Consider the following 13,631-nt stretch of genomic DNA (forward strand, 5'->3'; position numbering starts at 1 on the left):
CAACGATCACGTGACTTCAAAGCAAAAATTTCAGTATAATAATTTGCACCTAATTAGTGCGTGCTTCATATTAGCAGTTCTTCAAGTTGTGATAGGTTGTCTGGCAGTACAGTGGCTATTAGCAACGTTCTTAGCCATTCCTGTCCATTATGGAAGATTCTATAACTGTTTCCCAAGAGCTTCCTACTCTTGCAAAGCAGAAAAGACCCTTCACCCCAGAAAGCACCCCTCTGGTAGAGAGTGCAATGGAGAGAGATGTAAAAACGGAAAGCTTTGAGCAAGTACGCAGACCAACCAAGCCATTGGTGTACGGAATAGTAGCCACATGTGCTCTGGGCAGCTTTCTGTGGGGCTACAACCTATCAGTTATTGCTGGAGCAATGTTGATAATCGCTGACCATTTTAGCTTGAGCGTCCAGTGGCACGGATTTGTAGTCAGTGTCATGATCGCTGGAGCAGCAGTTGGTGCCTTCACTGCTGGAGTATTGAATGATAAACTAGGCCGATGGATGGTCATGATGTTCTCAGCTGTACTCTTTGGTGTGGGAGCCGTTGTAATGGGACTGGCACTCAGTAGAGTCTACCTAGTGGTGGGGAGAGCTATTGTTGGAGTAGGCACAGGTATGTTGCAGCTAATTTGTTAGCGTGGATATGGTATTGAATAGTTAGAAAGTACTGATGATGATCCTTAATTTGCACAGCAGAAGTGCTACTGAATGATGCATTTTATTCTAATCATTTTTGCCATGTTATACCAGTACATAAAAGCTAGTACCGACACTTCACATACAAACAAGTTCAGATTTTGAACGGTTTCACCAAAAGTTAATATTATCTTTTAAACGTGTTTTCGCTTTTATGTTGTTTATTTTTTTATCACCTGTACTTGTTGTAGCTAGCATTGTTGTTGGTTGTGTTGTCAAATTATAGTGATCAACCTCTGACAGTGTATTACCCACTATGTATGGATGCATATAAAAATATTATATATCAAGGTAGTTGAATCATGGTGCACTTTGTACCGTTGCAGCATGTCTGTAGTGATCAGTTGTATGTCTTAATGACCTCTCTATGAGCTAATACTACTACATAGGATGTGCTGTGAATAGATGGGAATTTTTCTGTATAACATATTTCTATATCAAAGCCTTACACCATCCTTAGGTTAACCACAACATATTTCCTAGAACTAATTCCTAGCTAGTGATTCCTAGAATATTTTTCCAATAGGGAAACTTTTTATTTTCAATTTATTATAATGTACATTTAAGTTGGCCATTTGTGTATTGAGTTTTCATTTTTAGGGTTCTTCACAGTGACTGGGTCGGTGTATATTGCTGAGCTAGTACCAAGTTACATCAGAGGGAAGTTGGTGTTCCTTAGCTATGTCATGACTGGAGGTGGAGTATTGGCTGGAGCTGTTATTGATGGACTGTTCTCCTTGGATGATGAATTTGCTGACAAATATGGATGGAGGTTAGTCTAAATAATCATAAAGGTCACAGAAGGTGCTGTATACTGATATCTTCACAGGTGCATGCTTGGGTTTGGAGTCATACCAGCAACACTGATGTTCCTTGGCTTGTGGTTCACCCCAGAGACTCCTAGGTGGTTAGTGTTTCATAACAATGTGGACAAGGCTCGTAAAACATTAAAAAGAGTACGACATTGGAGTGTAGTGGAAGATGAACTGGCTAAGATCACTCAGGCTAGGGACAAATCAACACAAGGAGATTCAATTAGTAAGTAGCATAATTAAGAATTGAATGATGTAACCAGGTTTGCAAAAAAATCAGGTAGTTGTCCAACCAAATAGTTTTCTGTGCAAATCCATGGATGATGATATGCTGTCCTGATACCACTCTGGCTTTGCTGAACAGCTCATGTGGACTTGGCCAGACAGCAGAGAACCATGTGGCCATGGTAGCTTCACCCTCCATTTCTTGTTCACATAAGATACTTACTCACTACCCCTATTCTACCACATGAATATCTTGTCGAAAAGGAGTGCCAAGAGTGATATATTTATGCTCTACCAACACAATAGATGCCAATATATTCAATGGTAGTGAAATTTGGTGGGCTCTACTAGCAAGCCATGATTGATTGAATACTTCAAACCACTGTATGTGTAAATAAGCAACTTTTCACAAAATAGGTCACAACTATTGACTAGGTAGGAGGTGTGTATATTGTGTACCTGGAGCACTCATTCATCACATGTAGTCTTGCTCATGTTGTTTTGCACAAACAATCTATTCAGAAATCAGGTGTTCACAGCCTACAACATCTATGCCATGTATGCATACCTCGTGTATGTACGCTTGGATTAAAAAGGCAATTTTTGCTTGTCTATAGAAAGTGGATGCTGAGGTTGAAATGCTTCTACAAATTAGTTCTATGTGACAGTTCAACCTTCACTTAAATCAGTTAATTTGCATGTATAAACTATATGTATAGAGGTATATAGTGCCTTGTTAATTGCCCCTGCCACTGAACCATAGATATTATCATACTACTTTATAGTCAAAGGTATTCATTGTAACTCAGGGGCTAAAATAGTGAGACTAGTTGTGGCCAAAAAGCTAGTTGTAATAGTGACTTTTGTCTAGTTGTAAATGGTGATTAGGCTAGTTATAGAAATCAGAAAGTCAGACTAAAATAGCAAGCTACACAATGTTTCTAAACTTGGTGACATAATAGACTAGTATACTCATTGTGTAGCAGGTAAATGCAGTCAGTTTAAGACACTTTTTCATATAATGGTTTAAACATCATGTGCATGTGAGACACCATGATGGGGAAAAGTGGATTGGCCATGCAAGACCACTTGCTAGAATATTGTGAAGTGTGTAAAATTCCAAGAAGGGTTGGATCCCCATGGGTTCTTGGTCTCTAGGTCTGCTGTTTTTACCGGGTAGGTATAAACAGTGGACCTGGGACCAGGGGACCCGGGGATCCACGAGGATTCAGCTTTTTTTTGGAATTTTATACACTTCACTATATTCTATGCTTGTACTAGGTACCTCTGTAAGTAGTCTTGCATGGACAATACACTTTTTTCCCCATCACGGTGTCTCACGATGTTTATACGAATTAGAAATTATAAGTGCCTCTGAAAAAGTGTCTGAAGCTGACTGCATCTTGCTTGCTGCACACTGAGCATACTAGTCTATTATGTGCCTAGCTACTAAAGTTTAAAAACATTGTGAAAATGCACCATGTTGTACGAGGTCGGGTTGTAGAGTTCCTGGGGTGAAACTTTCTGGCTACGAGGCTTAGCTAGCAATTGTTATTTCCCTGGAATAATTAATTGCACAATGTTTCTAAACTTTAGTAGCTAGGTGACATAATAGACTAGTATGTTCATTGTGCAGCAGGCGAGTGGCCAATAAATGCTGCCAGCTTTAGACACTTTTTCAGGGGCACTTACATATAATTAATTGGTATAAACATTGTGTGAGACCATGATGAGGGAAAGTGGATTGGCCATGCAAGACTACTTGCACAGGTACCTAGTACAAGTATAGAATATTGTGAAGTGTATAAAATTCCAAAAAAAGTTGGATCCTTGTGGGTCCTGGGTCCTTGGTCCCCAGGTCCACTGTTTATACCTACTCTGTTACAGCAAGTATAAACATGCCCCCACCACCCCAGTTAGTAAGAAATCCTGTCAATTAATTTCCTTCACTGACACTTTGCCACACGTAAATTGTAAGCAAATATGTGTATGTTTAACCTCTACTCCCCCCACCCTCCCGGTCTCAGGTTAGTGCTAGTTATAAAAAAAAAAGATTTTTAGCCACTGTATTGTGTGTATTTATTATTTATTTATTATTATTATTAGCACTTTACAGTGACCAGCACTGAAGGTCTGACATTTGTGATTATATATTGTATAACTGTTTGTGCAATTAGAGTATTTATTCCCTTGCAGTATGTTCTATTAAAAGACATATTCATGTACTGGTGTATTATGTTACTTTTAATTACATTACAGCAATTATCCAATTCATCAAGGGAGTGCTTGATAACAAGGCAGTCTTATTTGCTATCATTGTTGGCTGTAGTTTACACATACTCAGATCACTCGGCGGTGCAGTCATTGTTCTCAACTACAGTTCAAGTATTTTCAACATGGCTGGATTTGAACAGAAAGAAGCCATCTGGCTGTCAGTTGTACCAGCTTTTGCCAACCTGACTGCTAAGTTTGCTGGTAGCTTGGTAATAGGAAAAATGGGAAGACGAAACCTCTACTTCTTGTCTAGTTTGGGAGCTGCTACATTCCTGGTTGTGTTAGCAATAACTTTTTATGCAAATGACAAAGACAGTCCACCAGCAGTATCACTACATGATGGTGCGTCATGTGATTACAGTAGATGTGGACAGTGTGTGGCAAACTCCAATTGTGGATTTTGTGTTGTGGATCTTGGTAATGGTAAATACTCCAATGGAACATGTAGTAAAGGATCAGAAAAGCATGCTAATTTTATGGCTAACAAAACTTGTGGTGTCCGGCTTGAGTATGAGGAAGAAACAGACTTCAATATTACAACAGACTGGTATTTTGATAACTGTCCTGATAATAAGTTTGCACCACTGGCAATTGTGGCCACTTTTATGTACGTTGTATTCTTTGCTATTGGACTGGCACCACTTCCATGGATCATCAACTCAGAAATATACCCTACATGGGCAAGAGGAAATGCTGTGGCTTTTGCGTCAATGCTCAACTGGATATTCAGTCTAGTGGTGGCCCAAACTTTTCTACCCCTAATTGACCTCGTTGGACAGCTCTACGTCTTCTTATTCTATGCCACAGTTGTGTTTCTTGGCTTCTTGTTTATGTTTTTGTTTGTTCCAGACACCAAAGGGAAAGATCTAGAAGACACCCAAAAGTTATTTGCTAGAGTGTATTGCCTAACATGGTGTAAGTGAAGTGACTCTGAACTGAAAGTAATTATTATTTCATCCGGTATGTGCTATATACAAAGAATTGTAAATTAATAGATGTAAACCTCACATGTAGTTGCTCATGACTCACTAAAGTGAATCATGGTATAATACGTATGGTTATATACGTATATCTGGTACCATAAAAACTGGGAAACAATTATTGTGTATCAACTTGCATGGCTATAAGGCTATACTGGACAATGAGTAATATGTTAAGACATTAGTGTGCTGGGTATTGTAATACACTAACTTGTTGAAGTGCAGCCATACTAATAGGTATTAAGTGATGAATGAGATAGGACTAGATGCAGTGTACATGGCTTAATATCATATACCAACTATTTCAGGCAGTGTTGACACTTATTTATTATCTAATTTGTCAAAAGACAGCTAGGTGCTTGCAGATGTAGATAGGCTCTAATATCTATGCTTGCATGCACTGACATGTTTTAGCATAAGCACAGGAAAGAAAGTGCATATGGCATTTCCTGTACCAATATAACCCCAGGAAGTGTTTTGTTTTTTTTTGCTGTGTAGGAATCATATCTAATTATGGTCATGCATGAATCTGCTGCTGGGGCTCATTCCTGCATGTAGCTATGGGATAGCTAGTTATAGCTAGATGGAAGAAAACATTATTAAATTTGATAAAACAAGTACTCATGTCAGATTACAGTAAAGGAAAGTGTGCGGGCACAGCAAGGAGTATAAGTATATACAATACCAAAAATGTATATAATAATATATGCTAATTGAAAAAAAAACTGTTAGACTATCAGTTGTCCACTCACAGAAGTTGCGGGCCATGAAAATCTTGAGAACATGTCATACTTGTATGAGCTGCGCTGTCAAAGATCTGATTTGATGTGGTAACAGAAGGTTGTATGAAATCAGTGAAACTCTGATTGTAAGAGGTTGGTAGGTAGTGACCCAGCACACTAATTTCAATTGTTTCATAGTAGCTGGATATCTACTGTCAACTAAACACCATCTCATGCCATCTCTCCCAATACCCCTCACTACTCCTCTGTACAAAGTCCCTACACTATTCACTATTGCCACTGTTGTGATGTCAATATGGATAAGGTCCATTAGATTGGGAAGAAAAGGGGCTGGACAAAAAGATTAAACTAATGTGAAGGAAGCACTTGACCTTCAGATGTTGTGAGGTCAAGTGTTCCAATCACCATTGGACTGCCACGGTTAGATCAAGCTCCACTCAAGCAGGTGATAGCTGACCGTAAAAGAGAACAGCTAAAAGAGTAGCACAACCAAGATATCACCAAGCTATAAGGCTGTTCCTTCTTCACAGAAAGCAGAGAAGCAAGTCTCTTGTAAACAGTACTGTCCATTCCCCCTAAAGTAGTGTTTTAATCCTGATATAAGTGCATTTATGAGAATCACCCATAAACACAAACCCATCACCTACAACTACACCATTAATGACATCTCTATCGAAGAAGTTTCATCCACTAGATATATCACCAATGATATGTCATGGTCCACACACATTTATAACATTACATCCAAGGCTCTGTCAGTCAGAGCATTCCTATAGAGAAATCTGAAGTCTTGCCCAACTTAAAAGACCAATTTTAGAATACACCAACCCTGTCTGGTCCCCTCACACCAGAAGAGACATTGAAAAAGCTTTCCAGAACAGTCATGGTGAAGTCCCTAAGTTCTTTATGTCTAATAGTAGGGAACCCCTTGGATGAGCAATTCATAGCATCGTCAACAGTAAAACCATGTCCACAGACACATTTGGATGGAAGACCTAGCAGTAACCAATCATAACAAAAGCACAAAGCATCCCAAAAGCCACCTTATGTAGAGCAAACCCATGTTTCTCAATTGGTTGAACAGATAGCCAACAAGAATAAGGTTAAAATTCATTGAAGATTTGCAGGTAACACAGAAGTTAGCTGAGAGGCTAAGGATTTCTACTGCTGCCACCTTATCAAACCAATGATATCTGATGTTGGCCAGTCAAACTTGTTAAATAATAAAACAAAAGTAGTGAAATCGTGAGTCTCACGGTGAATCCGTGAGGGTTGGCAGGCCTGCAGTCTTTGATGTTTCTTTACTGTACCATCGCTCACGCACTGTGATTACGTAACGCGTGATGTCATATCAGTAAAAACGTTATAAGGCTTCGTACACCTTTGTGGTCTGGGACGAGACTAGCTTACTGTGGTTTTCCAAGTGCATGGCAAAGCGTCGTGCGCTATACAAGCATGTACGTGCGCAGTTGTTCAACAGTGGATTTTCAGTGACGACTACTGACTCGCAGGACTTCAAGTATGCCTACGCATACAAATCGAACAACAGACGTCAAGGTCGAGGGCGCGGTCTCAGGAATGTTCTGGGTTGTGCCGAGCTTGGTAGACGAAACCTGAAAGAAGATGCACCGGTATGGTTAGATACCTAAGTGTTACATTCAATACACGGTCTTTAGCCTTAAGGGCCACTAATAAGCCCTTAAGGTATGCAATCAGACTAATTACTGATGATGTAAGCGCTGGAATACATACAAGCCTCAATACATTTTTGACCTTTTTAAAATTCTGTGGTTGTGTAGCCATACCATATCAGCATATATTCCAATAAACGGTGTACTGTTAAATAGACCAAAGCCTGCCCTACACATTGGTGGTGGTCTGGGATTAATCTGTCAAGACAATCTTGTGTAGTGAAGTGATAAAGTTGATTGGTTTTTTTAACTAATAATGCTTGTGAAATTGTTAAAACCATGTTTAGTAAGTTCACCACTATACCTAAAGTGTTAATTTTCATTACAAAGAAGAGTCCTTACTAGTTTATTGTACTGGTAAACCTATCTCTTTGTACCAATCACTATTAGGCCACTCCAAATAAATTTCCTGTTTCCCGTCCTGATCTCAGATGCAGGCGGGCAGGTGGTCCATTTCCATTATTTCATTATGAGATTGGCAGCTTTTCAAGCCATTATTTGCCTGGCACAGCTATAGAAAGCTGCAAAAAGCATGTTCCTTCCTTTTCAAGGTGCAAAAATAGAAGTTTGTACCGACTTGATAACACTGCTGACACATGAGCTAACACTGTTTCAAGATGGCTTTTACTAAGCCTGTCAGTATGCAAGAATAGCCGGAAAATAATGGAAGAATACGGAATAATGGAATATTTAGAGCTGACAGTAACCAGATGCGGGCAGTGGACGGGAAACAGGAAATTTATTTGGAGTGGCCTTATCAATAGCACTTTTTGACCACAAAACCATGTTAGTGTTATCACTTCACTACTCAGGATTTCCTTGACAGATTAATCCCAGACCATCACTAGCATGTAGGGCAGGCTTTGGTCTATTTACTAGTACAGATTTTATTGGGATATACAATATGGTTGCAAGAGCAGTGGCGGATCTAGGATTTTTAAAAGGGGGTTTCTGAAAAATGTTATAGCTAAATAAAGAATCTGATGACAATTCTCTGAGATTTTAGAAGCTCTGAGATTGGATTTTAGGCTATTTTTAGTTAGCTATTACAATAAATCCAAAGCTTTAAACTGTAAATAGTTACTAATTATTATTATGTAGCTTTGATTGCTCTATTAGAGTAGTTACTTGATTGCTCTATTAGAGTAGTTACTTGACTGCTCTATTAGAGTATCTCGATCGTTTTTAATGTAGTGGGAGATGAAAAGTGAAGTGTTGCTGAGGGTTTAATACCTCTAAATGGTGTTAATTAAATGCAACTGCATGCATGCTACTGAAATGCAGTGGTATACAGTTGTTTGCTATGACAAATTGTCAATACAACACTGTTAATGTATTTCAATGCCACTGAGCTAAATTTAAAAGGGAGTTTCTGTCGGGACCCCAGAAACCCATCTAGATCCGCCACTGAGGAGCCTATTGAGGTTGTGGAATTTTGGTTGACACGATGTACTCCAGCAGTCAATTAAGAAACCCTACAAAGTTAATGAATACTTCTACAAAAAATGAAAAGGGCTATTGTTCACCCACCCGCACGGTAATTTTAGAGCCGCATGCAAATGAGCCTTATCCAAAATTACATCACATACATAAAAATGGCCGTTGTAGTGTGGGGAAGTTTGTAAAATTTGTATGGGTGACTATGGGGAGAAAATTTTTGAACAGCAATATCTCAGTCAAGACAGAAGATATCGAGCTCTAACCAGCAGGCCGGTATGGTTATAAATTAACTTTGTTTTGAAAATCAACTGAAAATCACTTTTACTTGTGTATTGTAATGTCTTATAACTATACCTGCTAGTTAGAGTTTGATATCTTCCTTCTTGGCTGAGATACTGCCGTTCAAAAATTTTCTTCCCATAGTTTCCCATACAAATTTTACGAACGTCCCCACACAATAGTGGCCATATTTATGTCTGTGACGTAATTTTGGATAAGGCTCATTTATTATTGCTTTTGATAGTCATGTAATCTAAATATTTTTTGTTTATAAGTACTAGTGTGATCATATGGTCTAATTATTATTATTGGAAAGGTAGTGAGTTTCTGATGTTGTTTAGTGCCAAAAAGCATGGAAAAATCTACGTAGTTTGAATCCATTCCAACCTCAGGCCGGATTACAGGCAGCGTATCTCTTCAAGTAGCCATTGGTGAACAAGACATAAACGGAGTCCACTCATCTGACAATCTGTTATTAACGTGTGTGGAACATATGGAAAATTCGTACTGTTGCAGTTGATTGCTAAATTAGTGTTATGACCACAAGCAGCCAGCAAACTTCAAGATTTGGTGGCTACATGCTCAGAGAAAATGAGGGGTCTACAACACTTCTATGAGATTTAAATCTTGATGAATCCCAGTGAAATCACAAAAGATCTTACATCTCTTCTAAATCTGAGAGAAAAGGCAATTGGGCTCCCTTTAATATCCTTGATATTAAATAATAGATTTTAACAATATAATAAACAGCCGCCCGCCTGCATGGTATTTTTTGCCTGACTAGGATGGGAAACAAGCAGTGTTGGGGGTAACGCGTTACTTATCTAACATGTTACATAATATTATTACTTTTGTGGTAACTAAGTAATATAACAAAATACGCTATAAAAACAGGTAATATAATTCAAGTTACTTTACTTACAAGTGTAACGCCTTACCTAAGTAATATAGTTACTGTAACGAACCTAATATTATGTAATATTATTACTACAAGTAATGAAGTTACTGGTCTCGTTAGTGATCCACTGAGTAATGCCTAGCCACAACGAAGTAATGAAGCCTAACCGAATGAAGCTTATTCACCAGCTTCTTACTTGTAACCAAGATTTGCACATTGTCCAACAATGCAATCATGTCACGTGATAAGGTGGTAGTTTCACACGTGATAGCTTAACACAAAGTAATATAATAATAATATTATTGTAAATTTGACTCTCAGCACAATTCATTCAATACCAGCACAGAATAAAATGCAGCAGCCAATACAGAGCAAAAAAATCAAGTTATTTATACTGCTATTAATTGTTTATTGTATCTATATGGTTTCAGCTACATCATCACTTTATAGTTACATCATCACCTATTAATAGTTCTTAACTACTTTACATCATCTCCCCCATCAGCAAGCTTGACCCGAGCTTCTTCAGATTTTCTCTTGCTTCATAGAAAATAGGGGCATTTATCAATATGTGGAGGTGTCTGATTGGTTTGCTTTGACAGTTCATCTTCAGCGTTATCAGCTTCAGCATTATCAGGTTTAGCATTATCAGTCCTGTTAACTTTACAAAGATGTTTCATTTCAGTCTGCAGATCACTTAAATGTTTCATAACTTTCTTTGATGGCCTGCTAGGTTTGGCTCTTTTATTTTCATACCAATAGAAATTTGTAGGAAAAGATGTAGGACATAACTGAACCCTGGACTGATGAATCTGGATTGGTGGGTCATCAGGAAAGTAGATCTTGGAGGCTACTATGTTTGGATCTTTCCGAAAATTACTCAATATGACCCATGCCATGGTTGGGAAAGTTTCCTAGTTTTGCCAGTTTCATTCTGAGCAAAATATACTAGCACCCAATCACCTACTCTTATCTTGAAATCTCTAGCTGACCTGTCATGTTGGGCCTTATATCTCCTCTGTGAGCCTCTGTTCACTTCCTTAGCTAAACTTCTAGCTGATGACAATGTTAACATCATTTGTTCACAATAGTCACTAACATTGGCCGCTTTAAGTGGTTTAGGAAGTAGTAAGGCAGCTTCAGTAGGTGTACGACAATCAAAGCCATACAGCAAAAAGGAAGGTTTCTCCCCAGTTGAGCTGTGGGGTGTATTACGATATGCCCACAAGACTTCACTAAGGTATTGGTCCCACTGTAAACCAAACTTTGCTGCATGCTTCCAAAGCATCATCTTTAATGTTCTATTAAATCTTTCAATAGCTCCATTCCATTGGGGATGGCTTGCCGTAGTGTTTAACTTCTCAATACCTAACATTCTACAAATGTCTTTCATCAGAAATGATAGCAGGTTAGTTCCTCTGTCTGAAAGCAAAGCCTCAGGGACTCCAAATGTAGGTATCACTTCTTCAACTAGTAACTGAGCTATCTGCACTGCCTTTTGGTCTGGTGTTGGGAAAACCATTGGCCATTTCGTGAATAAGTCTTGGAACACTATTACATATCGGTTCCCTCTGGTAGTGATAGGTAGTTCCATGATGTCTACTCCTACTATCTGGAATGGACGTTCTGTTACAATGGGGTGTAGTGGCAGCTTCTGTCGTCTTCCGGTGCCTTGTACTGTGGCACATTGAGGACAATTATTAGCATAATCCAGGACATCAGTGTACATACGGGGCCACCACCACCTTCTCACTAGAGTTTTGTACAGCTTTGTACCTGAAAAATGTCCTGCTAACCACCCATCATGGTGTTCTTGCATGACCTTAAGCTGTAAACGATGTGGTACCACCACCCGTGACGTCTCAGTCTGAGTAGGACCAACATAATAAAGAACATCATTTACAGTGGTAAACAATGAAGCTTCAACAACAAGTTTCTTAGCAGACTTTGCATCTTCAGGTAGCACTCCATCTCTCAAGTACAAGATAACTGGTTGCAGTTGCTGGTCCTTGAACTGTTCATTGTAGAATGTATTGTCACAGCTGCCAACCCCAGTTTCTGATTCATTATGCAGAAGATTATCTATGGTTTCTGGTTGACAAGAAATCAGTGCAACTTGTACTTCCTCCATCGGTTGGTGGAGCAGGCATTACTGGCTGCCGTGAAAGACAATCGGCATTGAGATTCTGCTTCCCAGATCGGTGTATGATGTTAATGTTCTTTATTCCATTACCATAAAGCTTACTCCACCAACGTGCATGTTTCCCAGTTAAATTTGGAGCACCTAAGTTGGCTTTAACAGCTGCATGATCAGTGAAAATATTGACATTGTGTCCATATAGATAATACCGGAAATGGGTGACTGCCCATACAATAGCTAATGTTTCCAAATCAGTGATGGAATAGTTTGCTTCAGATGCAGACACAGATCGACTCACATAAGCTACGGAATATAGCTTCTTGTCATCCTGATATTGTGATAAAATGGCTCCTAGGCCTAACCTGCTGGCATCTGTTTCTAGAGTAAAATCCTCATCAAAATCAGGGTATGCAAGTAATGGTGATGTCACCAACTTCTGTTTCAACACTTCAAATGCAGTTTCGCAATCAGCAGACCACAAAAACTGTGCTTTCTTCCTAGTGAGAGCATGTAGTGGAAATGCTATCTTGGCATAATCTGGCACAAAGCGACGGTAGTATGATATCAGTCCTAAAAACTGTTGTAAGTGTTTCAAGTTGGCAGGGGGAAGAAACTTCTTAACAGCATCAAGGTTACGGTTGTTCGGTTTGAGTCCATCCTTGGTTACCACATGAGTCACATGACCTAAATATTCATCCTCACTACACATTAGTTTGCACTTACTTGCGTTTAGCATCAATCCAGCCTTCCTCAACTGATTGAACACAGCTGTCAAATGCTTCATGTGATCACCAAGAGACTTTGAGAAAATAATCACGTCGTCCAAGTAAACTGAAACAAAAGTGTTGGCCGATTCTGACTGCATCCCTGCTAAGACTTGCTGCATCAATCTCTGAAATACAGCTGGAGCATTTGTAACTCCAAAAGGCATTACTCTGAACTGGTATAATCCTTGGTGGGTAATAAATGCCGTTTTCTCCTAACTATCAGGATGAACTCTGGTTTGCCAATATCCAGATTTGAGATCCAGGGTACTGAAATATTTTGAGCTTCCTAATTGATCCAACAAGTCACTGATCCGTGGCAGTGGAAATAAATCAGGCTTTGTCACTGAGTTGAGGGCTCTATAATCCACGCAGAAACGCAGTGATCCATCTCGCTTCCTCACTAAAACAACTGGACTGGCCCAGGGACTCTCTGATGGTTGTATCACATTATCCTTCTGCATCTTCTCTAGTTGCTTGGCTATCTCTCTCCGAGCTGAGAACGGGACTCTTCGGGCAGGTTGTCTCCTTGGGTGTGCCTCACCAGTATCTATTTTAAATTCGACCAAGTCAGTTTCGCCACGTTCATCATCATTTAAGCTAAATATGTCATGGTAGTCTGCTAACAACCCTCTGAACTGTAGGCACTCCTCTTCAGATGACTTCCTCTCTACATCTACC

General features: G+C 39.2%; 2 protein-coding genes across 2 annotated transcripts in view; both read left to right on the forward strand.

Moving 5' to 3' along the window:
* Positions 1 to 54: 54 nt before the first annotated feature.
* LOC136252967 (proton myo-inositol cotransporter-like) lies at positions 55 to 5,053 on the forward strand. The gene is made up of 4 exons (XM_066045551.1): positions 55 to 621; positions 1,305 to 1,476; positions 1,534 to 1,742; positions 4,001 to 5,053. Exons 1-4 carry the CDS (start codon positions 150 to 152, stop codon positions 4,936 to 4,938), a joined length of 1,791 nt encoding a protein of 596 aa, XP_065901623.1. The 5' UTR covers positions 55 to 149; the 3' UTR covers positions 4,939 to 5,053.
* A 2,067-nt stretch (positions 5,054 to 7,120) lies between these two features.
* The window catches only part of LOC136254405 (aflatoxin B1 aldehyde reductase member 2-like), a 28,390-nt gene continuing 21,879 nt past the window's right edge, over positions 7,121 to 13,631 (forward strand). The window contains exon 1 of the mRNA XM_066047093.1: positions 7,121 to 7,369. Coding sequence (XP_065903165.1) covers positions 7,166 to 7,369 — 204 coding nt within the window. The 5' untranslated portion in view covers positions 7,121 to 7,165. The remainder of the gene's footprint in view (positions 7,370 to 13,631) is intronic.

Source organism: Dysidea avara, chromosome 4 (genome assembly GCF_963678975.1).
Source record: "Dysidea avara chromosome 4, odDysAvar1.4, whole genome shotgun sequence".
NCBI lineage: Eukaryota > Metazoa > Porifera > Demospongiae > Dictyoceratida > Dysideidae > Dysidea > Dysidea avara.